General features: G+C 44.8%; 2 protein-coding genes across 7 annotated transcripts; one reads left to right on the forward strand and one right to left on the reverse strand.

Moving 5' to 3' along the window:
- Positions 1 to 161: 161 nt before the first annotated feature.
- On the reverse strand, positions 162 to 2,824 carry colec11 (collectin sub-family member 11). 2 transcript variants are annotated; one of them, XM_029139686.3, is made up of 7 exons: positions 2,687 to 2,824; positions 2,234 to 2,399; positions 2,072 to 2,143; positions 1,647 to 1,718; positions 1,487 to 1,540; positions 1,273 to 1,368; positions 162 to 1,095 (listed from the first exon to the last, which is right to left on the reverse strand). In XM_029139686.3, the coding sequence occupies exons 1-7, from the start codon at positions 2,822 to 2,824 to the stop codon at positions 704 to 706; spliced, it is 990 nt and encodes a 329-aa protein (XP_028995519.1). In that variant the 3' UTR covers positions 162 to 703. The 2 variants fall into 2 exon arrangements, with proteins under 2 accessions (XP_028995519.1, XP_028995517.1); XM_029139684.3 differs by having other exon boundaries at positions 162 to 1,113.
- On the forward strand, positions 734 to 25,753 carry myo6b (myosin VIb). Of its 5 annotated transcripts, XM_055505773.1 has the most exons (35): positions 734 to 871; positions 2,208 to 2,308; positions 3,132 to 3,211; positions 5,938 to 6,064; positions 7,321 to 7,390; positions 7,480 to 7,553; positions 7,945 to 8,074; positions 8,145 to 8,250; positions 8,496 to 8,551; positions 8,631 to 8,728; positions 8,816 to 8,980; positions 9,263 to 9,343; positions 10,385 to 10,565; positions 11,109 to 11,253; positions 12,356 to 12,513; positions 12,857 to 12,948; positions 13,266 to 13,338; positions 14,293 to 14,420; positions 14,965 to 15,060; positions 15,330 to 15,500; positions 16,162 to 16,200; positions 16,316 to 16,409; positions 16,518 to 16,648; positions 16,736 to 16,813; positions 16,893 to 17,022; positions 17,654 to 17,744; positions 18,393 to 18,543; positions 19,585 to 19,793; positions 19,878 to 19,956; positions 21,068 to 21,228; positions 21,335 to 21,385; positions 22,813 to 22,916; positions 23,627 to 23,761; positions 24,459 to 24,677; positions 24,753 to 25,753. In XM_055505773.1, exons 4-35 carry the CDS (start codon positions 5,948 to 5,950, stop codon positions 24,950 to 24,952), a joined length of 3,813 nt encoding a protein of 1,270 aa, XP_055361748.1. In that variant the 5' UTR covers positions 734 to 871; positions 2,208 to 2,308; positions 3,132 to 3,211; positions 5,938 to 5,947; the 3' UTR covers positions 24,953 to 25,753. The 5 variants fall into 5 exon arrangements, with proteins under 5 accessions (XP_055361748.1, XP_055361747.1, XP_055361746.1 ...); XM_055505772.1 differs by lacking the exon at positions 734 to 871 and having other exon boundaries at positions 2,220 to 2,331; XM_055505771.1 differs by lacking the exons at positions 734 to 871; positions 2,208 to 2,308; positions 3,132 to 3,211 and adding an exon at positions 4,133 to 4,271.
- The last annotated feature ends 144 nt before the right edge of the window (positions 25,754 to 25,897 follow it).

Genomic DNA, 25,897 nt, shown 5'->3' on the forward strand with positions numbered 1-25,897 from the left:
TGTAATACAGTTTATGAAATGAGTTAGTACAGTAAAAACATATCCACAGGGTGGAGGCTGCTTTGTACTATCACAGGATTTGGTACAAAAGCACTGAACCACTAAATAAGTTAAATAAGCTCAAGAGCAGAAAACAAGATATATACACCATGTTGGTTTAAAATTGTCCGTGAATGTTTATTGTACAACATCTGGCACATACGTTATTATGTAAAAATGAATATAGAATGCATATTGTGCTGTATTAATCTGATTAAAAGCAGCCAACTGGAACCAAAACCTTTGTTTTAATTTCATATTTTCCACACAATCTGCAGCCTTCGCTATTAGTTATTGTGTTGTGTTTGTTGACGGCACTGTTGCTCAGAGATTGCTCAGAGCATAGTTTGCATAGCATAAAAACTCAATATGTGCCTGACGTGCTGCTGTAAACAGTAATAAATCAAAGCATACAAGATTAAGAGTGCTCTTAAACTAAGTGAAAAAGCAAAACCTCATGTTGCTTGTGAGATAAGAAAATAAATAGCTTATAAGCTGTTGAAAATAGTAGAAGATATACAGTACTAGTTTGTGCAACGTGCATGTCGTTTTGTCATTATTTATTTACACATGGGAGACAGCATAAACCATGTGAAGACATAGTAGCTGGACTCAGCGTTTGCTTAACAATCTCTGTCAGATGTTTCTTCAGCGAGGACTGTACTTAAACACTGTCTTTGTCAAATTCACAGACAAAGTACATGGTGGGATGGCACGCCACGTCAGTCCACTCCCCAGACGCCACCATCTCAGCACAGTCCTCGTCGTCGTAGGCGTTGTTGGGCTCGCCTTTTCTCCACTTGCTGAAGGTCGTCATGGGGGAGCGATCCACGTAGGTGAAAACGCCCTCGTGGTCCAGGTCGTGGATTCCAATGTAGACTCGGCTCAGGCCGGCTTCTGTGATGTACCCCGCCACGGCCGCATTGGCCCCCTCGTCCTTGGGCATGACCAGGTGCCCTCCCCTCGTCTGACAGTAGGCCTCCGCGTCAGAGTAGCGCTTCTCCTCCTTCACCAACACATAGACCTTACTGTCTGTCTCTTTTATGCCAGCGACAGCTGCAGGGGAGGGCAGTGCTGAAAAATGAGCACTTGTATTTCTATATATTTCACATCGGCATGCCCAGCATTTAGTTACTTTGAGTGATGAAGCAGCAAACATATACAGTGACAAGTAGCAATGTAAGTTAGACGTTAAAACACATGTACTTATGTGAAAGAATGCTGGGATCATACCATTTTTAATGAATTTCAGCTCCGAGGAGAGCTGAGACACGAGAATGTCCATTTCCCCGATCAGCTTTCTCATGGGTCCGCACTCACATGGAACTCCTGGTGGGAGATTACATCTGGTTGTCATAATTTATTTAGGAATTATCGCTAAAAGTGTCAGGCTAATTCTGCAACAATCTGTTTGACAAGCTGATCGAGATGGTTTATAATATGTCACCTGGGTCTCCGTCAGGGCCCCTTGGACCTGGGTCTCCCATGTCTCCTTTTACACCTCAAAGATAACATGTAATTATTCATTTAGTACAAGATAAAAGATGGAACAAGAAACAAATCCCAAACAATCACAAATTAAGTAGACTGGAGTATTTTACAGTTACCTTTCAATCCACTTGGTCCCACTTTTCCATATCGTCCCATAATTCCTTTCTGACCATTAAGCCCAGGTTGGCCTGACAAAAAGGGGTTGATGGGAATAAAAACAAAAAAACACTTCATGTACTCATTTTTTGTAAAGTACGTAAAAAGGCAACTTTTTACTATGCCTCAGATATGTTAATCAAAATCTGCTTTAGGCCTCATTAATGTCTTCAGTAAACACTTGTCCACAGCAAATCCTCCCTCCTCCAGCCGTTCAGCCAAATGTAAACACTTGTTAAAGATAGCACATTATCAACTCGAGCAATGTGATCTTTACCCCAGAAGAAGCAAAGGCATGTTTGTGTGTATGGTGAATGTGATCCTCTACACTGAGAAGCAGACGTATTCCGCCGTCACGCTCCATGTATGAATCTAAACATTGTACCAGTCCCTCCAGGAGGTCCCACTCTTCCAGGTCTTCCCGGTGCTCCTTTTTGTCCTTTCTCTCCTGGTTCTCCTTTTGGCAAAGCAAAAACTCATAAAACATGTGCTGTGGGCTGATTCAAATGTTCTGTATACAGATGCAGGGTGAGGGAGAATTGCATGCCTTTAAGTCCAGGAACGAGGATCTGAACAGTGCAGGTGTCCTCCACCAAGTGCTCTCCATACGATGAGTGTACAGGTAAAAAAGTCATCATCACTGACGTAAGTATCATGAGCAGTAACAGCTTCTGTCCTCTCATCCTTCTACATCGGCTGGATAGTGGGCTACACTGGAAACACATGGGAAATGATACAAAACACTAAGGAGAATTTACACAAATAATCCTAAGGAAACACAGCATTTTGCAGCTAAAATTGCACAATTATTGAACATTATGACATTCAGTGATATAAACCTGAGCATTCGCCAAAGACAGACACATTCCTAAATGTTTTACATTACATGCATTGAAAGTCTATCGCTACTGACAATAAACATTCACCAAAAAAGATAATAAATGATACAAGCAACTTTTCAGGAAGGATTTTGAAAACTGTATTAATCTCAGTGTCCTACCTGCAGAGAACCTTTCCAAACAGACGGAAACAGGATTGCCCACTTGCAGAGACTTGCAGGGTTTTGAACACTAGTGGTCCTACGCACACACATTTCATGTTGCTCCACAGGCTCCACACAATGAGTGTGATAGGACATTCATAAACACTTCACAGATAAAGTCCAAAGCAGCTGGGGCCCAGCAGATAATTGGCTGGGAAAGTGATTGATAGTGGAGGCCCCTGATGCATACACCAGTGAGAAGAAGGATTTCTTGCATGTGTCTCTTTTAACAATGACACGTTAAATATTCACTGTGATCGGCTGACTTTATGTTTTAAAATATGATTGCAATTTTTTTCCCTGCTACTGTGCATAAGAGACACTTCATGTCAAGATATTAAGATGTGCTCTGTGATGTTATATGAAAGCTATAATTGGGCTTGTGTCACTATTATTTTCCCAGAGTGCGCTGATTTCTTGAGATGATCAGCTCTCCAATGCGTTCCTTCCCTCCTCTTGACTGCTCTCTGCCCTTCCTGTTAAGTGAGTAATAATTGGTTGGGGATTTGGCTAAACAGTGCAGCTTCTACCCCTTTGTCACCACGTGGTGGCGCCATTGTCCACATAAATGAAGCAGTTCGCTCAAAAAACTGTTGACCTAGATGTCGATTTTCTTTTCGCTGTCACTTTATTGTGCAAATACCTAAGAACGTGGCTTTAATATCAATATAGTCGATTCTTTTTTGCAACATCTGTTATATTATGGCACTTCATTAATAATAATCACATAAAAACGGGAGGAAAATAAGAACAAAATAACAGGATGTTAATGTTGGGTATTTGGGTTCTAACTGCACTGTCCAAACGTCAAATATGCCCTTGGTGCATCATTATGCCTTTACAAAAATGTCAGTGTTTACATGCTGTCATCCAGCAGCAGTAATCGGAGATGGTCCAGCTGAGGAGCATCAAATGTCCTAATTAGATTTACAACCCCTGTATTCAGCGTCCGTTCAATGGTGTATTGAGTGTCTCCTTCAAAAATCCCCACAAAAGTTTTAGATTACCTGCCTTTTAAATATTCATTACCCTCAAGTCATCATTTGCTGTCTTTTCAGTGTAGTCAGTGAAGTACTCAGACCAGGACGGCTGAAACCAAAATAATGATTTACACAAATTTTATTTTTCTGCATATGCAAATGTATGTGATGACCTGCAGTAGTGGCATAAATTACCTGCTTCTATTTGATACTTCAGTTCCGTTTTATTCAAAGCAGCTTTGAAAGTGGTCATTGTTGGATTAACGCGTGCACTTGCACGTAACGCAGGCGAGTGCAGCGCGTCTGAGTTTCATAAAAGTAAAACGCACCTGGAAAAACGAGGACTACCTGACACGGGGTCTTACGAGCAGCACTTCAACGCGCCTTCTGCGGTCTACGGCCAGTGACGTCACGCGTGCTCACCGGAGCGCGAGCGCAGCCCGTCACCCAGACCGCCTGCTGCCGCCGCCGCGTCCTGTCCCGAGGAGAAGAAACGGGCCACAGAGCGGGACTAACGCGTCCGCATGCGGGTCTCACCTTTAACCGTCTGAAGGAAACGAGTCGTAAGTGACGCCGCCTGTGTTTTGGCCGCTAACGTTTTAGCGGAGCGGGAGGAGCTCGGGCCGCTTTTAATGTTAAAGTAAACACGGGGCAACTAGTTGCTACTGTTGATGCAATATTTGTGTATTTATGCTTCTGAGTAACGATCGTCACCGTTGCTTTGCTGAGTCTTTTACATGAGGGGGTTATTTTATTTTAACTAATTATGAGGACGACTGTAAATTAATACTTGCAGAACTCACAGCGTGGCATCACAACGTTAAACGCGTCCAAACAGGGTTTTAAACGTATCTATTACTCTTATTTTATCACCGCTGACTCGTCGCCCTCACTGAACCCGTCCGTATTTCATATTAGGTGCTTTTTCCATGAGCCCGTGTCGGTAGAGGACAGGAAACACGGCGCAGGAAGCAGGAGGCGTGTTTGTGCGTCCTGCTTTAACTCCCAGCCCGAGTCCATACATTTGCGTGCCCGCGCCCACGCTGCTCCCCCCATGCCCCACGCTGCTCCCTCCGCGCCCCACGCTGCTCCCTCCGCGCCCCACGCTGCTCCCTCCGTGCCCACGCTGACCCCCCCCCCACCCACGTGCCCACGCTGCTCCCTCCGTGCCCCACGCTGCTCCCTCTGCGCCCACGCATCGTCCCGCAGCACGTCGCTGGGCTTAGCTGTCATTTGAAGTGTCTCACCTCTCTGCGTGGATTAGGGTCAAATGCTAAGAGGATTTAAGGCTACGGAGTCAAAGTTACTCGTGCAGGACTGGTGTCAGCGATGCTTTGTGTTATATTGTGATGTGGAGGCCGTGAAGCCTGAGTGATACTGGTGTCCTTGCATTGCACCGTACTTCCTGTGGGCATGTAATAAGACTGATGGGTATCATCATATTTGATCCCACCAACCCTGATGTGTCAAACTCTGTCGTGTGTGTTTGTGCATGCTTTACATGTCGCCACCTGTTGTTGGAGTTTTTGATAATCAAATGATCGTCACTGCAGATTTTCATATAGTAAAAAAAATTGTCTGACCCACTTGAGATTCAGAAAAGCACAGATGGAGCATTCACGTTTGTTGTACCTCGTTTTGGTTAGGTCTGAGTTATAAAACTTACAGTATGCGACTGACTAGAACTTGTAGGTTCTGTGAAGCCTATGTCACTGTGGTTCCTGATGAGGCAATGAAACCATAAAATCTTTCCGGGTGCCAGATATGGTTTGTTGAGGATGAGCGTAACCTCCCTTTAGTTGGATCCAGCATAATGCTGTGTAATGTAGCTGACGAGCCCCAGGAGCTACATTAGCAGTTTCCACCACCTTCCTCTCTGACATTTGACCTCAATCCCTGACGCTAATTGGATATCCAAGCAAAACGCACACTAAGCACTTTTGTGAAACTTGTGGATGGCACATTTAACTAGTTTAATATAAGTTCGAGGCCTTTTAACAAAGCCCAGGAGCTGGAGTCAGTGTAACAATAAACACATTCTGCTGCTGTGTAGTAAAAGACTAATAAAGAGTGTGGGATCATGCAAACAGGCATAAGAGCAACCTATACTGTACAATACAAACAGATTCAGTTTGTTTGTAGTAAAAAATGCAAAAACACATATTATACTTTGCATATTTGTGATATGTGTTTCATGTGGCCTCTGTTCTGTCGGTTTACCTCTTCCAGGTGTGTGGCCATGGAGGACGGGAAGCCAGTATGGGCGCCCCACCCAACAGACGGGTTCCAGCTGGGCATGATCGTTGACATAGGAGCCGACGCACTCACCATCGAGCCGCTGAACCAGAGAGGCAAGGTGGGTCATCACACACACACACACACACACACACACAGATACCGTACAAGCACTGTGCACACATGAGCATCCCATGTAAATCACAGGTGACAGGACCAGGTTCGCCTTTTCATGGCTCAGGATGTTCGAAGCTGGTTGTGCCTCCGCCGTCACAGTCGTCATCACAGACGCTTTGTGGGAAAAAAAACAAAATGGAGACTATTATGCGCCGTGAAGGCGTCGGCGCCACAGTGTGTAAAATGTGCGAAACATGAGAGACCGCATGTAGAGCGGCATGAATAAATAAAGAGAGCAGCAGCCGGCGCGCTGATAGTGTTGCCTGGAGGGAGCGCGGCTCATTAGGAGGTAAAGGCCACCTGTTACACCTGAGCCGTCACACGTCTCCGGCGGAGGACGCCCATGTTTACAGCCGACGCGCTGCACGGTCTCCACAGCTACAGTCATAGATCATCATCAGCACCAACAACTGCTTAAGGTTGCTCCTCTTTTACTGCACGACTCAGACAAAGCTCTGTTGGGAGCTCTGTCCTCACCTCAGTCTATTTGAGTGCATTTCATTTGAAATCGGCGTGATTGGTCCTAATCAGTTTATGCTTGAATACAAGGCGGAAACTCTGTCCCCGTTGGTAAAGCAATGAAAGGCCCATTAAGTGGATTTTTTAATGCAGCGTTGAGCTCATTAGTGCTTTCGTGGCGGCTTCTTCGTCCTCCTCTTCCTCCTCTTTGTCAATTTTATTAGAAAGGCATTTCTCACATGTTAATTGTCACTGGGCACTTCTAGACTGAGCCAAAGCACTGTGACCGGCACACAAAGCCCGTTCTGTTCGTGCTCACAGGCTGCTTGGCTGTTCAAACAATTCACAGCACCATCATCTGGTCTGTGCCACACACATACACACACACACACACACACACGCTGACTTCACTCGCTCAGGTGTTCAGATTATGTTGCTCCCCCACCAAATTATTCATGACCTTGCCATGTCGTCCCTTGTTTCTCTCGCAGCCGGCTTGTTCCATTGAGTTTATTTCCATTAACTCAGACTCTTAAACAATAGCTTGAGAATATCAGTGACTAATTTAGCTTGTGAACACGTCTCAGCAAACATCATCTCTGTAATGTTTAAGCATAATGAATGTTTCATGATTATTTGTGCTGGCTCAGTGTTTTATGTTTAATATGTCTTCCCCTGTTGGATAAAACTATTAAAATTCTCTGTCTGTCTTTGGAGTTAAACACACTGTTGATGTTGCAGACCTTTCTTGCTTCAATGAGCCAAGTCTTCCCAGCAGAGGACGATGTCAACAAACATGTTGATGACAACTGTAAGATTTTACTGTGAATTTTATTATAAATTACTTCTATGGCTGTTTTATTTCACATTCGATCTGTAACTCCTGGTTTCTGTTTTCAGGTTCACTGATGTACTTGAATGAAGCCACTCTTCTCAACAACGTCAGAGTGCGATACAATAAAGACCACATTTACGTAGGCTTCCTTCTTTTTCTATATTTCACTGCTCAGTACTCATTGTTACTCCGGCTTTTTTCAATGGTTAAAAGAAACGAGTATGCAGTTGCCTCATCAGGAAATGTAAGAACAGGTTGGAGGGCAGAGGGAGAGAGGATCCCTGCATTAAAGTACCAGGTGGTAAAGGGAAGCAAGAAAGGTCACAAAGTCAGAGTGGCAAACCCAACCCCGATCCCAGACGGTCACTTAGGAAATGAGGGACAGCTGGTAAATATGAAAAGCAGGATAGGGAAGCAGGTTAAGGTGTGTCCTGTCAGCCTTCTGTAGGCTCACTTTTCACCTCTGTTGTTGCTTGTTATTCAATCATTTATAGCTGACCTTAACCATAATATATTTATACCCCATACAGACGTATGTGGCTAACATCTTGATAGCTGTGAATCCGTACTATGACATTCCCAAACTCTACGGCCCTGATGCCATCAAGTCGTACCAGGGAAAGTCACTGGGCACGCTGCCGCCTCATGTTTACGCCATAGGTAAGAGGTCACACCCACAAGCATGCTTTTTAAAAATGTTTCAGTGATCAATCATGTATTTTCTTCTTAGCGGACAAAGCCTACAGGGACATGAAGGTTCTGAAGATGAGCCAGTCCATCATAGTTTCTGGAGAATCCGGTGCTGGAAAGACTGAAAACACAAAGTTCGTTCTCAGGTACGAACTTGCGTGAATCACTGTCTGTCTGTGTTCACTAACTAATACTAATAACACAATGCAGACTGTTACATGCCAGTGGTGTGTTTATAGAGTTATATTCGACAGGTGGTATCAACTGCGAAAGGCGACAAGAACATCATTATTAAGGCTACTGCAGACTATCAACAGCATGTTATAAATCATGTTACTATGCTTCTGGTAATTTTAATAACATTGTGGCCTCTTTTATTTCTGTCCTGTAGATATTTGACCACGACGTACGGCAGTGGCCAAGACATTGATGAGAGAATTGTAGAAGGTAATAACAACATTGTGAAGGCTTGTCTTCTTTTGAGGCATCTAACTGTTGGGCTGATTTTTCCTATTTCAAACTTCAGCAAATCCCCTGCTCGAGGCCTTTGGGAATGCAAAGACTGTCCGGAATAATAACAGTAGTCGATTTGGGAAGTTTGTGGAAATCCACTTCAATCAAAAGGTACAGTAAGTGCTGAACACTGTGTATCTTGTTGACACAGTAAATAATCCTTAATATTTTACTATTATTATTTTCTTGTGCTACCAGAATGCGGTTGTGGGTGGATTCGTCTCCCACTACCTGTTAGAGAAGTCGAGGATCTGCATGCAAAGTAACGACGAGAGGAACTACCACATCTTCTACCGGCTGTGTGCTGGGGCCTCTGAGGACATCAAGAAGAACCTGCACCTGGACTCTCCAGACAGCTTCAGGGTCAGCTCACGCTAGCACCTGCACTTGCAATTAGAAATTTAATTTATCCTATGAGTTGTGATGTTTTTGTGAGAGGGCAGAAATATGCATTTTGAAACCATGTGAGTGTGAGTCAGTTCTGCAGTAGCCCACTAGATGTCACATGAGCTCATATTTAGTGATGACCCTGGCACACATAAACAGCTCCTTCTTGGTTAAATGAATCACCAACCAATAACAAATATTTCACTATGAACTATTATAAAATTGTAATTATGTCTAAATGATTTTTCTTCATTGCAGTACCTCAACCGAGGATGTACCCGATACTTTGCCTCTAAAGACTCCGACAAACAAATCCTGCAGAACCGCAAGAGTCCTGAGGTAACATGTTCTGTTCTGGTGGAATACATTTGGATGTTAATTAGATTTTCTAAGATTGATTTAGAGTTTAAATTGGACTTACATCGTGTTCCCTGTAGAGATGAAAAGAAAGTTTCATGCAGTGCAATAAGCTCAGATCGTATGATTATCGTGCAGTCTGTCTGTGATGCTTCATTGAGTTGAATCAAATAGGGTTTCTGTGGAATCAGATGAAATATTGAAGTAAAGTCGATCTGTTGAGCTGTGCTTATTTTGCCTCAGAGGCCAATCATAACCTGTTAAATTCATTCTATTCGTCATCCTGTGATCATAGCAGGTCTTACATTAGAGTCTTTGTCAGCATAGTTAGAAAAAGACAGAACAAGTTGCCAGGAGAAATCCATCAGCAGGAAAATGTGGGGCCGTCTGTCCCGCAGCTAAAGCTTGGACCAAACGAGGTCATGCAACAGGACGAGGTGCAGCAGACCAGTGAATGGCCTGGTCATGGTGCAGACCTCAACCCAAGTGAAATGCTGCCAAAAACATAAAGGAACCAAGGCAATACTGTAATGGTAATTGAGGCAAGAGCCTGATGAAGGCATTGCAGTAGGAAAAGATTAATTCCACCTGTGGCAAACATTTAAATTGTATTTTAATCTAGTTTAATTACTGCATAATGTGTCTGGGTGTAAATACGTTGTGTGTGTTAATATTATATTTTCTATTTGTTTTGCCACATGTTCCTGTTTTGTATATAGGACAATAAGGTGATGCTTCTTTTTTATCTGGGTTTGTGCTCTTTGATCTCTATCCTGTACTTTATTCTTCTAAAGTTAACACTGACACTCTGGGGTTTTCACTCAGCAAACAGAAAATATGAGTGCATGCTTCCTCTTTGTCTGCATGCGTGTGCAGTGTTTGGATCAGCTGGAAAGGTATTAGCACCATTGGTTTGGGTTTCAGCTGCTGGGGTTCCTGTGTGCTGAGGGTAGAGGCTCTTTACATTTTACCTTAAAACGTGTTTTGCTTGCTCAGCCTCTAACTCTCTGGTGTCTTTCGCAGCATGTAAAGGTCGGTGCCCTGAAGGACCCTCTCCTGGACGACCACGGCGACTTCAACAGGATGTGCGTGGCCATGAAGAAGATCGGTCTGGACGATACTGAGAAGCTGGACCTGTTCAGGGTGGTTGCGGGAGTTCTGCATCTGGGCAACATTGACTTTGAAGAAACAGGCAGCTCCTCAGGTGAGATTTACTTCAAAATTATGTTTGGTGATTACTTACAGTAAAGCCATAATATATCATTTGTCTTTTTATCACTGTTTTTATCATATTTAAAATGAAATTATTGACATTGCCATAGCTTATTCCTTTTACAAGCTTCCCATATCTCTGGGCTACATTAATTATACCATCCTTTCTAAACAGAATCAACATCTCACTGACATGAACAAATTAAGATGCCTATTAAGGGCCTTGAAGCCTGCTGTGTGTTTAAAGATTACTATTGTGTAATATTTTTAAGATTAGATCCGTGTCTTTGTAAATTACCATAGTTTAGTCTCAAGCTATTATGAAGTCTGACCTCTGTTACTCCTGGCAACCGTCTCCTATTTTATTTTAGCTGTTACTGACTCAATACTAATGAATAATCGCTGCAGAGTTTTCCCATTTGCATGTACTTCACCCCCTCTGGCAAAAATAGTGCACACTGTATAGTATAGCATCAAACAGTAGTTTTCATAGAGTTTTTTGTTGTAATATTCATCATACAGTCATGTGTTTCAGGTGGTTGTGTCCTCAAGAATCAGTCTGGCCAAACTTTGGAGTACTGTGCTGACCTGCTAGGCCTGGACCAGGACGACCTTCGCGTCAGCCTCACAACCAGAGTCATGCTCACAACAGCAGGCGGTGCCAAAGGCACAGTTATCAAGTAAGCACAGCAGCACAGTGGTGGAAGGTTTCTATAAAACGTCTATCAGCTAAAGTGAGCTAAATAACGGCAATGAGGTGATTACACATATCATAGTTGCTAATAACCCCATAATAAAGATTTGCCAATTGCCACTGATGCCATAGTTAACAATACTAACATGCATCATTGTGCAAGATACTGTAATTAAACAGAAAAATAAGTGTACATGCATAGCTTATACATTAGCTCATTTCCTCCAGGTCAAAGTTCATGTGTCCAGAGGAAAATATAGTGCAAATTGAACACTGCTCCTGTGTATGTTGGTGGTGTTGTGGTGGTTTGACTGATGGGGCCAGGTTTAGTGGATTAATATTTCAGAAGGGCCAGATGCCGGCCTGGACTGGAAGTGTTTTCTCCACATAAATAATGCAGCCTGTATCTGAGGAGGCAGGCAGGCATGGCTGCAGTACAGTAAAGGCCCAGTGTCTGGAGAACAGATGGAGCCAAGGGGGGCTGGCTTTGTCATTAAGCCCCAGACAGATCCACCCCATAACCCTGTGGGGGTTGAGGGTTAGAGGGTGGTGGATGTTATGGTGTCACTGACGGCTGGACTAATGTGCCTGTCACTGAGTTGAACTGTAAGGCGCTCATCCATTTTCATGGAACTGCTGCACATAATGAGAAAAGCTGTTTCATTTCTAAAAGATGAAGGTTTTAATTTTCTGATCACTATGGGGTCTATAGAATAAAAAAAGGAAGAAAGAAAGGGGGAAAGTGCGGTTATGGCAAAACCCAGACCTCTTGGTTATGAAGTTCACCTTTCTCCCAGCTGAGATGGTTGAGCTGAACTCTGCGCCACTGTGGACATGCACTTTGCTCCCACAGTCAACCTGTCTGAATATTTTAAATGCCGGTGTCATTACTAGAGTTCAGGGTTCTAGTTTTAAAGTGTCCTTTTTGGCTCAGAAACCCTCATATGGATCAGGAAAATTAAGACCAACATATTCTGCCACGTGAAGTTTGGTTTGTTTTCCAAATTCAAAGGAGGGTTATTGGAGACCCGTCTGTCTCATTTGTGGACCATGGGTGACTGTTCCACTTTGTGTGTCTGTACCTACAGGGTACCTCTGAAGGTGGAACAAGCGAACAACGCCCGCGACGCCCTGGCCAAGGCCGTGTACAGCCGCCTCTTTGACCACGTGGTCAAACGAGTAAACCAGTGTTTTCCCTTCGACACGTCCTCCAACTTCATCGGCGTGCTAGACATCGCTGGCTTTGGTATTGAAGTGCATTTTACATCAAAGAATGTGGTTTAATTGAACGTGACTCAGTTTGTTGATTTAGACCAAAATAGATCCTAATTGATGACGGACTACGCTTTGCACTAGCAGATATTTTAGATTGGTTTGTTTAGAATTCTTTTGCAGAGAGACTTGTGTGTGTGACGTGTGTCCTAATATAAGTATCCTAATGCATGCACACACTTCATTACCAGGGCGCTTGCTTGAGAATTAATTTCTCCCACACTGGCATAATTAACACAGGCTTTGCACATTTTGTTCATTTTGTGAGCTAATTGAAATACATGTTTTTTTTCCTCTTCTGTGTTTTTTCCCTTTAGAGTATTTTGAGCATAACAGCTTTGAGCAGTTCTGCATCAATTACTGCAACGAGAAGCTGCAGCAGTTCTTCAACGAGCGCATTCTGAAGGAGGTGGGTGAGCAGCGTGTGGCTTAAGGTGAATCTGTGTGGTTTACTTCTCCAAACCTGCCAAACCTACAGACTCCACATGAGCCAGGAGGAGGGGGTGGGCTCACCAGGCTCCCTGCCATGCTCTGCTCATACTGGATGTGTTTTACCTGTGCACTCTCTCATTAGACGGCTGATATCTCATGGGATTTGTTTTTTATTATTTTTCTCTTTCAAGAGAGTTTGTTGTTGTGTTTGCTGTTGTTTTTCTTCTGAGGTCTCTATTGAAACTAAACATTTCAAGTTCAAAAATGTTAATTGAGTTCTTTAATTTTGTGCAGGAGCAAGAACTGTATCAAAAGGAAGGACTGGGAGTGAATGAAGTGCATTATGTTGACAACCAGGACTGCATAGGTAGGTGTCACCGCCCGAAGCCTTCAGCTGGGTGCAAGGATTTCCCTGTGAGGACAGTCACTTAAAAACCTTAGAACTGTCAGATACAAACTACAAAGAAAAAGACAAGTGTCTTTGAACGCATCGCCTTCAAAAGCCGATGCGATTGCTGACTTGAGCTGGTTTCAAAGGTTTCAAATCAAAGGTGTATGTGTGTAGGAGTGTGTGGACTACCACGAGGGAAGATGAAGTTTTGACCTTTGCGATGTCGCAATCATTCCTTTCACATCAGAGCAGCGGAACGACACTTGTCATGAGGCTAAAACAAAGTATGACTTTCCTTATTCAAGAAACCGGCACATCCATGAATCTGAAGGGAGAGGGCGTAATGAGCATTAGTGGGGTTTCAGGCCTCTTTGTGCCATGAGAAGCCGGAGACACGAGTTGCCCTTGTTTTTCTTCTGTCTGTGCTCAAATGAATCCTCAAATTAATGAGATGAAGTAGTCAGTGTATCAAGGTGAAGCAGTCTGATTTGTATTTCAAAGGTTGTGATTATTCAGGTGCGGGGTTAACTGACAGCCGTGAATAACGTTTATGACTTGCAAATGACCGTTCGGCTCGGCCATTAATTCACTCATCAATCTTCAGGATTTATGCACAGGTGCTTGTTCATGCAAATGTTTTTTTCTGAGGTCCTTCACCATTGGATTATATTCTAAACGCAGCATGTCATATGAATAATTCAGATATATGGTTAAATGAGCTTCCTGATGAACATGTTTTGTCATTTTGAATATTCACATGCAGAAACACTAAACAGTGGAAATTTCCAATAGGACTCATCTTCCGAGACTGAACGTTAAGTGGTTCAGTAACTTCGGGCTTCTATCTCCGTAGATGCTGATGCCAAAAGCTCTATAACGAAGAGCAGGACGTAAGCACAAGTCGTAATAATCAATATGTGTTGCCTCCAGATTTGGTGGAAGCAAAGCTGGTGGGAATCCTGGACATTCTGGACGAAGAGAACCGTCTTCCTCAGCCCAGCGACCAACACTTCACGCTGGCTGTTCACGGCAAACACAAAGACCACTTCAGACTGACGGTCAGACCTCCTGCTCCTCTCCACCTCCTTTCGAGCCTCCCTTCCTCTCTAACATCATCCCTCCTCTCCTGTCTCGAGGACACTCTCGGACTTTGGTTTTGTTATGCTGATCATCTTTCTTCCTGCAAACTGCGTAGTCCTGTGAATGACGCACAGTCCCGTCCGGCCCTGCGCCTCTGTCGCCATTGTTTGTCATTCCGCCTGTTTCACTGCAAAGCATGAAATCCGTTGAGAAGTGCAGCCTTGACATCAATTCAAGCATCAGATTAGAGGTGGCTGGCTGTGGCCAAACCCAAGTGCAGATGCTAGGCATTAATTATAATCATAAAATGCTTAAACACGCTGTGATCATTTCTCTAATTGAGCCTAAAATGCTGCAGTATGAATAATGTTGGCGTTATTATTGACTATTATTGATTCTCGAGCCACGTACTGTGAGACTGCCTGTTACAATAACCTGTACCCATGAGAGATGCTGATGGATACCGATACTATGGGGTTTGAGTGTAAGTATAAATATTAGTCTCTTTTTTCTCACTCGTAGGTTCCCAGGAAGTCAAAGTTGACCATTCACAGGAATCTTCGTGACAACGAGGGCTTCATCGTCCGTCACTTTGCTGGAGCAGTTTGCTATGAAACAGTGCGTTCGAGAAATATCTTATACTGTTGGGGAGTCACAAATTTAGTATCAGTCAAAATAAAAATGAGTAGTAGAGATTAACTTTAATTTCTTGTTTTAGCGTTATTTTAAATCCTTTAAAATAAAGACTTGCTTCTTTTGTGTTGATTATGTTTAACATGGCTTTTAGCTGCACTGAGGGCTGCAAGGACTGAGGCTTGATTTGTGTTTGTACTTGTGTGTGGAGCTGCTAGATGACAATGTGCGTCTGCACACGCGTGTGTCCACAGACTCGGTTTGTGGAGAAGAACAACGACGCCCTCCACATGTCCTTGGAGAGCTTGGTCTGTGAATCGAAAGACAAATTTGTGCGAGAGCTGTTTGAGAACTCCAACTCCACCAAGGACACCAAGCACAAGTCTGGCAAACTCAGCTTCATAAGCGTGGGCAACAAGTTCAAGGTCAGAGACATTGTCACTTTTCATTGTCTGACAAACTGCGCTTGAATGAAGACTGAGAACATACAAACCATTGAGGCTTGTGACTATTCCACACTATGATTGGAATAAAATGGCAATGATGTTGCTCTTTATCATACATAATGATAAGGAATCAACTAAAAATCTAACTAACCAACATTTTAAATGTGATATTTAGAAGGTAGTGATATAATACTCAGTTAAAACCATCCCCAGTGCTTTTTCCCGTCTTTCCTTCAGACTTTTCTAGCTGTAATCTCCAGATCTGTTCTGAAACTCTTCCTCCTGCCTCTGTCCCTTTTTTGTTCCTTTCTCTTCCAGCACCCCCCCCCCCCTTTCTAGTAGATTTCCTACAGTCTCCCACCTCTTTCCCCTGAGAAAACCTGTCTTGGTGGATAAAGCTGGATAAAGTCAGTTTGAGGTATAATAGAGACGAAATTGAAACCAGGGCAAGTGCAATGAAATAGCTGAAACAATATAAAACTCACTTATTGTGTTTGTCAAACTAAATGTTGTTTGTGTACTGTTTTGCTGCCTACTTGTTTTTTATTAAGCATGAGAATCTCGTCTTGTGTGGTTTAAAGCTCATCTCATCTGACATCATACACTTTTGCCTCATGAAACGCTCTCTTTCCACACTCAGACTCAACTCAACTTGTTGCTGGAGAAGCTCCGCAGCACTGTGAGTACGACTATATCATAGTTCATAGCAAACTTTTCCTGCCTTCGGGGGATCTAAAGCCCAGAAGCGCCGGGCAGAGACAGATCAGGTTTACCGAGGATCTTTGTTTGTGCAGGGCTCAAGTTTTATCCGCTGTGTGAAACCCAACCTGAAGATGGTGAGCCACCAGTTTGAAGGAGCGCTCATTCTCTCCCAGCTGCAGTGCTCAGGTAGTAGACACAGTGGAGTCTGCACAGTTAAGGCTACTATATTTGAAACTTATCATTCTAACGTAAATGGAAAAAATACATTGTTTCCCTCGCGCTGGCGTTGCTCAGGGATGGTATCGGTGCTGGACCTGATGCAGGGCGGGTTCCCCTCCAGAGCTCCCTTCCATGAGCTGTACAACATGTATAAGCAGTACATGCCGGAAAAACTTACCCGGCTCAATCCAAGACTCTTCTGTAAGGTGGGGTCTCATCACTGGAAAAATAATAGCAGTTTAATCCTAATCTCTTCTAACTCATGTGCTGTGTAACTGAATGTTTTTTTATAGGCTCTGTTCAAAGCTCTCGGCCTAAATGACAACGACTTTAAGTTTGGTCTGACCAGAGTGTTCTTCCGCCCAGGGAAGGTACGGCTCCAAATCAGCCTGACATCCTGACATTAAAGTGGAGCATTATTGTCATCTATAACATGCGAGTGTGCATCAGTTCGCAGAGTTCGACCAGATCATGAAGTCGGACCCGGAGCACCTGGCGGAGCTGCTGAAGAAAGTCAACCAGTGGCTGGTGTGCAGCCTCTGGAAGAAGGTCCAGTGGTGCTGTCTGTCTGTCATCAAACGTATGTCATGAAGTCAAACCTACCACACAATGCTTGTCTGCCTGTCTGGTATGAGGGTCTAGGCCCCTCACACCAGTGACGGGCTCCACACTCAGGCTGCGTCGTACTGAAGCTGCTCAGCAGGCGAAAAAGACATTCACACAAAAACGTCAGAAATGAATAATTGATAAAAGACCATCAGCACAACTTCTTTTTAATAGTTAAGCTATTTCGCTTTCCAGTGGATGACTGTAAGATGCTTTGTCATTTCCTCCCAGGTTATTACACAGCGCAGCCGCGGCGGCTGCACTCCATCATATTTCACACCATTCGTTCTGAATATTGAAAGCAGCAGCCTCTAGCAACGCGGAATGGTTCCCTTAAAGTGGCTCCCTCAACCATTGCACTCTATAAGTTATTGATTTTCACCATTTAACAAAGTGCAGACTGGCTCTTGCTTGGTCACATAAAAGCGTCCAATGAAATTACATTAAAGTTACAGAATATCGCCTCCAGTTGACCACACACTGGGGATTTTTATGTTTCTGGACCAACTGTTCAGCTCATGCTCAGTGTTCTACATTTTTACATTTACCTTTACCTTAACTTACTGCTGTTTGCGCTGCTGTTTTGCTCTCCTTGTTTTTAACAGTTCGCAATAAGATGAGTTACAGAGCTTTGGCCTGCATTAAGATTCAGAAGACTGTCCGCATGTGGTTGTGTAAGAAGAAGCATAAGCCTCGGTGAGTCTCCTCCGGCGCCCTCTGCCTTTCTGTTTCACCCCACTCTGCGTTCATATTTAAACAGATTCATGCTTGGTGGCTTTTGATGGCTTTGCCACATTGTGCATTTAGAGGTTCGAATCAATCTCAAACGTCATCTATGGAGGAATAGTGTTTCGCTGCGCTGCTCTAAGAAGCAGTACACAGTGCCGCTCTGGGAAATACAGCACGCCTTGCTGTATTGGGTTGCATCTGGAAAAATGGCCCTGGTAATAGCAGCCATCCAAATGATGGGCTTTCAGATTCGGATTGTGACTGGTAGTATGTGTATGTTCACTGACGCATGCGGAGATGCACGGCTCAATATGAAGGGTGCATATCTGAAAAGCAATGTGCAATAAGCGGCATAGAGGTAAACAGGTGGAATGTGTGTAGGAGTTCTGGCCTCAACCACATATATTTCACACACATTGTTAGATCAGAAGGTTGTTAAAAAGCAATAGAGCCATGAAATAAAGCATTGAACACCTCTGATGGATGTTATTTCTCTTTTGTTTGCTGAAGGGGGATTGTTTCAATTAAAAAAGACAACTTTGAAAAAATGTTTGTAGATCACTTATTGCAGTCACAGTATTAATTGCTAATGTCATAATTTTGCCCTTCACACAGTATCGACGGTATGGTGAAGGTTCAGAACCTGAAGAAACGCATGGAGCGGTTCAACGAGGTGGTGAACGGACTGCGGGAGGGCAAACAGGAGATGGCCAAACAGGTGCAGGAGTTGGCTGCTGCCATAGACGCGCTGTTAGCCAAGATAAAGGTGAGTCAGTGACAGACCCTCACTCCATACGTCACTAGGGAAATGTTGTTCTGCCCAACATTTTGTTGCTGATTAGATTAGAGCAGAGGCTTCTTCATGTGTGTTCATCCAGACCGTTTCAGTGATTTTATTGAGTGAGGCTGCTTTGCCAAATCGCCAACCCACCGCAGCCTGTGCAATAAGCACTCACCTTATTGGACCCTGTAGTTACAGCAAATCATCAGGAATGTGCACATGCAGCCATCCAGGCGTTGAACTCCCCCAGTGATTCCCCAGTACATCTCCAAATGCTGTAGTCTGTAGTTACCTGAATGCAATCAGCAGCTATGATTAGGGGTTAGAGTGCTCATCCTGCGGCTTCCTTAAGCCATCATGATGATGACATCTGACCCTTTCTCTCCCCTCTCCCTCACTCTCACACTTCCCCTACTTTCTCCTGTTAGCCTATTAGCGGCTCTGCTGCCGACACTCATGGCGCTCCGAGTGCTTAGAAATCGCTCTTAGCATTGCTTCCCCTCCCTGAATAATTCATGAGCTGCCAATAGCTGTCATTCAGACCCGTGTACGTTGGGGACAAGACCTTGTCATCTTCCCACCCTGTGTCTGTGGTAGAGACTTGCTCTAATGAATCTCCACCACACGGTGACCTCCTCCTGCTGATTGTCTGACAAGTATAGTGGGGAATTGAGCATTGTTGCTGTGGTGTGCAAGTGACAGACTCCGTGTCAGTCAGTGTCTTCACTTCTCTGACACATGGGAGGGTTTTTCCATAACGGTAGCATGTGTGTTAAGTCTGTGACACTTCCTGAAATCTTCCAGATGGAAAGTTGGAGAAGAACTGAAGCTTATTCCAGCAAACTTAAGGTTCCATGTTAACATACAGTAGCAGTCTAACCCCTTGGTATTACACTGTATTAAGAATAGAGCAGAGAAGAAATAATGATTAAGGCAGAATCTCAAACGTGATTAAACAGTTGGATAAACAAATAAAAAGTAGGTCCTCAAATTATCACCTAGTCTGATTGTGTTGTTGACACCCAGTCCACAGTGATGACCTGGAAGGAGATTGACACAGAGTACCAGCAACTGGTGAAACGCTCAGAGCAGCTGCTCACCTCCATGCAAAAGAAGAAGCAGCAGGAGGAGGAGAGTGAGAGACTGAAGCACATCGAGGAGGAGATGGAGAAGGAGCGAAAGAGGAGGGAGGAGGAGGAACAGCGGCGCAAGCAGGAGGAGGATGAGAGGAGACTGTGAGTGACGCCAAAGACGCTGCGTCAGCGGTTTGTGAGTGGTCTGTCAGACTCGTGACGCTCTGTGTTCCCCAAATGTTTTAGGAAAGCAGAGATGGAGCTGAAGAGGAAGCAGGAGGAGGAGGACAGAAAAAAGAGAGACGAGGAAGAGAAAGTGATACAGGTTAGGATCACATGTGATGACTCAGCAAACAGCGCTCCCCACAGTGTCCTCTGCCTGTAGGATTTAACACAAACAAGGTCGCCCCTGTGGTGACTGACCACGCAGCCAGCTATAGTTTGAACCTGTCCCAGGGTGAAACACTAGAGGTGACCAAGCAGTGTTCAGGGTTCATCACAGAGATCGGCCCCACAAAACTAAATGGTAATCAATACAGTAGAAGTCAACAGAAAATGAATCTGCAGCTCTTTAATAATTCATTCTTGTGAACAGTCCATTCCTTCATGTTCTGGCCTGTGTCTCATCCCACCTCTTATTCTCTCTCATTCACATCCATCCTGTTGTACTCACTCACATCTGATTGTCATCATTTTTTTTGTCTTTTCTCTTTTCATTACGCTCATCTGTCCTTTTTTTTCTTCCAGTCATCCATCTGTTACACACAAATCACGCTTCCGACGTCTACACACCTTTTAATTCACCGGAGGCCAGTTGGACATTTGCATAATGTCATTTTTTTCCATTCTGGCTTTGAGACATTTGACACCAGGCTGTCATGAGCCAGATGTCTCAGGGGACTCTGCAACTTTGTTTATCCACAGCTTTAGATCTCAAAGCTGCGCTAGTAAACTTTCTAGGTGAATATCAGAGGCTGCTCCAGCCACGTGTGCTGCATTTACCAAATGTTGCAGCGCAGCGTCTTATTTATGGTCCATCAACTTGTCTGTGAAGGGTATTTTGAGCAAATGTACAGAATTGTTTAGAAGGAAAAAAATTACTCACTTTCAAACTGAAGGTTTTCACGGGTTTCAGATCGCGTTATCACGCTTCAGGTCGACTACAACACTTGTTTCTGTCTTAATTAATGGAATGTAAAAATGTGGAATTTTAATTTGGGTCAGGCCTATGAAAACGCTGTTGTTGAGGGTTAGTTGTGGGCTTTGTTGTGTCTAGACGAGCGTTATTAGCAGGTCCACAATGCGGATAAATAGACCTAATCAGACTTAGGCACACAGAGCTCTTATTACTATGAACGGTCAGACATGATCTTTATAGATTTTGAAGTCACATGAAGAGTGAAGCTGCTGTGGTGGGATTTTGTGTGTGTCTCCAGGCAGACCTGGAAATCCAGCTGGCTCTGGAGCGTGAGGAGCAAGTGCAGCGCACCGCCATAGTGGAGCAGGAGAGGCGAGACAGGGAGCTAGCGATGAGGATCGCCCAGAGCGAGGCCGAGCTCATCACGGAGGAGGGGCAGGTGGACCCCAGTCTGCGAAGGTACGCTGCTGCATTCTGCACACCGCACGTCCTGTATCTGCACAGTCACGAAGGAGCAGCGGCGCATCAACGTGTGTGTTTCTCCCGTTGCTGTGTTTTCCACCAGTGACGGGTTTCTTTCAGATCTTCCTATCTCTACGTCTTCAGCCAAAGCCATGTAAGACATCAACGCCCTGATCAGACCATGTCTAACACCAACCCTTATCACTCCCTAGCTGTCTGTCCTGATCACTGTCAGAATCCTAAATCCCTCACCTGCTTAAAAGACACACACGGCTATACCAGCAGAGCAAAGCCAACATGCATCCCTATTGACTTTAATCACCAGTCCAATTTAGACGTACTGCAGGCAATGGGTTATTGGATGCTGCATGAATCATTAGGCGATAATTATATGCGATCGCTCGTTGCTTAGAGCTGAAGGTTGCACAGAGCTGAATGTGATCGCTGAGCTTAATTGGCTCGGCATAAATCTGTAGATTGTTTGCATCAACTGGCTACAGTATCGCCCCCGTGTCGTTATTGTCATTATAAGGAGTCTTTACATTTGCATTGATGTCTAATTACACAATATTAATGTAGGTCGTAACACTCTGGTTGAAGATACTGTGGCTATTAGCAAATATTTGATACTTGGCAACAGCTTAATACATGTGACTGCCGGTGGCACTGAATAGTCACTGCACTACTCTGTGTTTAAAGGCAGGTAAAGTCCAGCGTGAGCAGAATAACATTTGATCCAATAGTCTGTAACCTGATCAGACTCTGTCTCAGGCATCTATGGGCCACATTGCGTGTCTCTGCCACCGCCGCTCCGAAGGCCACATGTGTTGCATGTGTGCAGAGCTTAAGCACATGAAGGCGTGCGTGCACTCACCAGGCAAAGCAGCTGACGCAGAACGCAAAGAGCCCGGCCGCCCCGCACCTTCCTTTAAGGCCCGCGCTCTAGTCCCTGTTTGCCTCCAGCCTAAAGCAAAGCTCTTTGCCCCCGCTTCACCGCTTCTCCATCCTCCTCCCAGCAGCCTCAGCCCCCGTTCATCACCACCACGCGGCGGCACACATTGCGGCCAGAATCAGTTTCATTTTTCCAGTCAGTATGAATAATAAATGCTACTGGTAATCTGGCTAATGATTCATAGATCAGTAATCCTCTACTTGGAGACGTTAGCAGCGAAGCTAAATCCTTGGTATTATAGAATTAGCAGCCTTAACTCAGCAGGACTGACTTGACATGATCTCAGACTGTTAAAGCAGCCAATCCTCCTTCAGATCAGTGGAGCTCATGTGGTTTTTACTGTTTAGGCCGTATTTCATTCTTAACAGACACTTGGAAAATTGGCAGCAGATGTGAACTGGCATCTGGTGAGTTGTAATACTAAGCGTCACATGGCTGATCTCTGAACTGACACAAAGCATATTTACTTCTTGTTTACTAAAGGGATGGGATGAGGAGCCACTAGCTTCCACATGACTGTGTTTAGCCCCAATAACTCTTACTCCCATCAGGTCACACTTAGTCTACCTGTCTGCATACTCATCTCTTTTTGCTCTCACTCACCCACGTTCATCTGTTTCTTGCCACAGAGGTCCTCAGGTGCAGGCGACCAAAGCTGCCGCGGGTGTGAAAAAGTATGACCTCAGCAAGTGGAAATATGCTGAGCTGCGAGATGTCATCAACACGTCCTGCGGTGAGAAGCGCCAAACAAAGCCGCGTTCGGCGCGACGTCCCCTCCATCGCCCGAACTCAAACACAGCACAGAACCAGCCGCTACGCCAGCGCAGGGCAACACATGCGGTCCCCATCTTCACACCACGTTTATTTATCTTTATTTTTCCTCCCTGTTAATACATTCGGGCACTCCTGATTCCCAAATATATGTGGATCCATTTTGATCCAAGCGAGTTTTTCATCTGCGCTCTATGGCGATTTTCTCAGTCATTCACTAGAGTAGCCCAAGTGGTTGATACAAAGCTGAGACTGCAGCTGTACAGAGTGTACACACACACACACAAAAAAAAAATATCAAAGGGCCGAGGTGAGGATGTTCCCACAGCTGCTCCAGCTCATCAGCATGCGCTTTAGCAGTGGGAAGAGGAAATTATCCCCATTATGGAGGATGGCAGACTTCTGGCCTTCCTAGTCGCCCCCAGCCAACCCTCTCCTCAACATGAAAAGCAGATGCCTCTCTGCAGGCTCCCTCTCTGAGGCCACTGTATACAGTAGTCCGATGCCCCTGAGGGACATCTGGTTGTACTGGGTTCTGTGGGTGCCCATGGTAACGTCCGTCGTCTCTGTTGTCATAAAGAGAAAGCTCCATCCATCTCGCTGTGTCACCGTGTTAGCAACAGCGCGGCTTGTTATCACGCGCGTGCTCACTGGTGCCTTGCTGTGCGGCAGACATCGAGCTGCTGGCCGCCTGCAGAGAGGAGTTCCACCGGCGACTGAAGGTCTACCACGCGTGGAAGTCCAAGAACAAGAAACGCAACGATGACGGCAGCGACCAGAGGGCTCCCAAATGCGTCACCGACTACGGTGAGTGGAGACGGCTCAGACCTTTAAAGTTACAGGTGACGGGGTCTTACTTTCTCCATTTCCTCCGCACGCTCTCATCCCCAGGAGCGTAACAGCCTACACACAAATAACCTGCCCGGGCTCTCTAACATTCAATTACCAGATGAAGCGTCAAGGCTTAAAAACGCAGCCACCCCCTGTCTGCCTCTGTCAGAAGTATTTGTTCTAATTAGAAAGCGAGTGCCAGCCATGCCTTGTCAGGTTCAGTAGCTGCGGCTCTGACAGCTCCCTGCGTTGCTCGCTTCCTTCTCAACTCATCCTGGCACGGCCGGCAAACAAACACTCACACTTCCTTGAAAGCCCATCTGTGTTGTGCGTTTCCCCTTCGTTCTCATCTGCAAACACGCACATTTAGGTTTGATGGGCAATGGGAACATTAGATTCGCTGCTGCTTCTACTTCCGTTAGATTTACTTGCCTCTTCCCTTTGATATGATGCCTCATGAAAGCCGCGCCAGCTGTGTTTTGTTTGCCTTATACTTGGATCTGGTTCTTGGCCTCTGCTGATGCTGCGGGGTTTTATAAAGAGCTTTACCTGAGTCTCCTTGTGGCGTTTCCCGGCAGCTTCTATAATTTGAATCCTTTTCACTTTGTCCCCCAGAGTCACATTTATTACACGTAGACGCTGTAAACAACAAGTCCTACTTTTCATTCCGCAGCTGAACAGAACCCGGCTCCTCCGATGACAGCCCAGCACCAAGAAGTGGCCATGAACCGTCAACAGCGCTATTTCCGAATCCCCTTCATTCGTCCAGCCGACCAGTACAAGGACCCCCAGAATAAGAAGAAGGGCTGGTGGTACGCTCACTTTGACGGGCCGTGGATAGCCAGACAGATGGAGCTCCACCCAGACAAACGGCCCATTGTGCTGGTGGCAGGTTAGCAGTAATGTGTATAAGTAATCAAACACGATTCTGTTTGAGATGCTTCTAATTGACAAATCACCAACTCAGGCAAAGACGACATGGAGATGTGCGAGCTGAGTCTGGAGGAGACCGGTCTGACGAGAAAACGGGGCGCAGAGATCCTGCCCAGGCAGTTCGAGGAGATCTGGGAACGCTGTGACGGGATTCAATATCTCAAGAAGGCCATTGAGAACAAGCAGGCCCGGCCCACCTACGCTACAGCGATGCTTCAGAGTCTCCTTAAGTGAACCAGACCGCTCAACGCTGTGACATGACTGGTGCACAAACAGAACGGGCTCCTGGGGCCCGGGGCATGAACGACGGAACCACCGGGAAACACTGCAACATTTCCTGGTGGTTACATTTTATTTCACACTTTGTTAGCATAGCGTTGTATCTTGTTTCCGGTCTATACTTGAACGCAACGTCACACTGTGAGGCCTTAAAATGCAATATCACTGCACACCACCATGAACGTCTTAACCGGTGCATTGGAATGTCCACTATAGATTTTATTGCTGTGTGACAATAGTCATCTGAATATTAAGCCTGTTGTATATTAAGCACGATTTCTCATTTAGTTAGTAAGAATCAAACAAGAATGGATGAAAGGTAAGAAAGTTTCATTTAAACTGAGGCATTATTGATATAGTTCCATCAAAAACCTTTTTACAATAGATGAATTCACTTGAAGTGCTGAACACCAACCAAGACGTTTTTCCTTCTCGGCTACGTTGTGGCTCTGTCTCCGCTCTCAACTGGTTAAAGGACCTTTTGTATGGTTACATATTTCATATGCAGCGAGGGAAATGTAGACTGTTGTTTTCATGTTTGCTGTTTTGTGGGTTTGGGGTTGCTTTACAGATGTTGTAATTTGTGCGTGTTGTTTGCATGTGATGTTTGACGTCGGAGCAGCTCAGCATCTCTTTTGTCTAACGCTCACTGAAGGGTACATTTAGCCATGATGAACTTTCACAGCTTTGATGTTTGGTTTTAGTTCTGCCTTTGCACTGAAATACTGTAGAAAATAAACACCCGACACCCCCCCACCCTTCATGTCGTTGAGCGGTCCTTGTGCATTCACAACACAGCTGTTAGTAGTCAGCTCTATGGAAGGATCTGACATCACAACAGTTAACACTAGCTAACGAGATTAGCGTGTAGATTAATTAAACAACAAAGGCTGATGCACG

Source organism: Betta splendens, chromosome 22 (genome assembly GCF_900634795.4).
Source record: "Betta splendens chromosome 22, fBetSpl5.4, whole genome shotgun sequence".
In the NCBI taxonomy this organism is placed as follows: domain Eukaryota; kingdom Metazoa; phylum Chordata; class Actinopteri; order Anabantiformes; family Osphronemidae; genus Betta; species Betta splendens.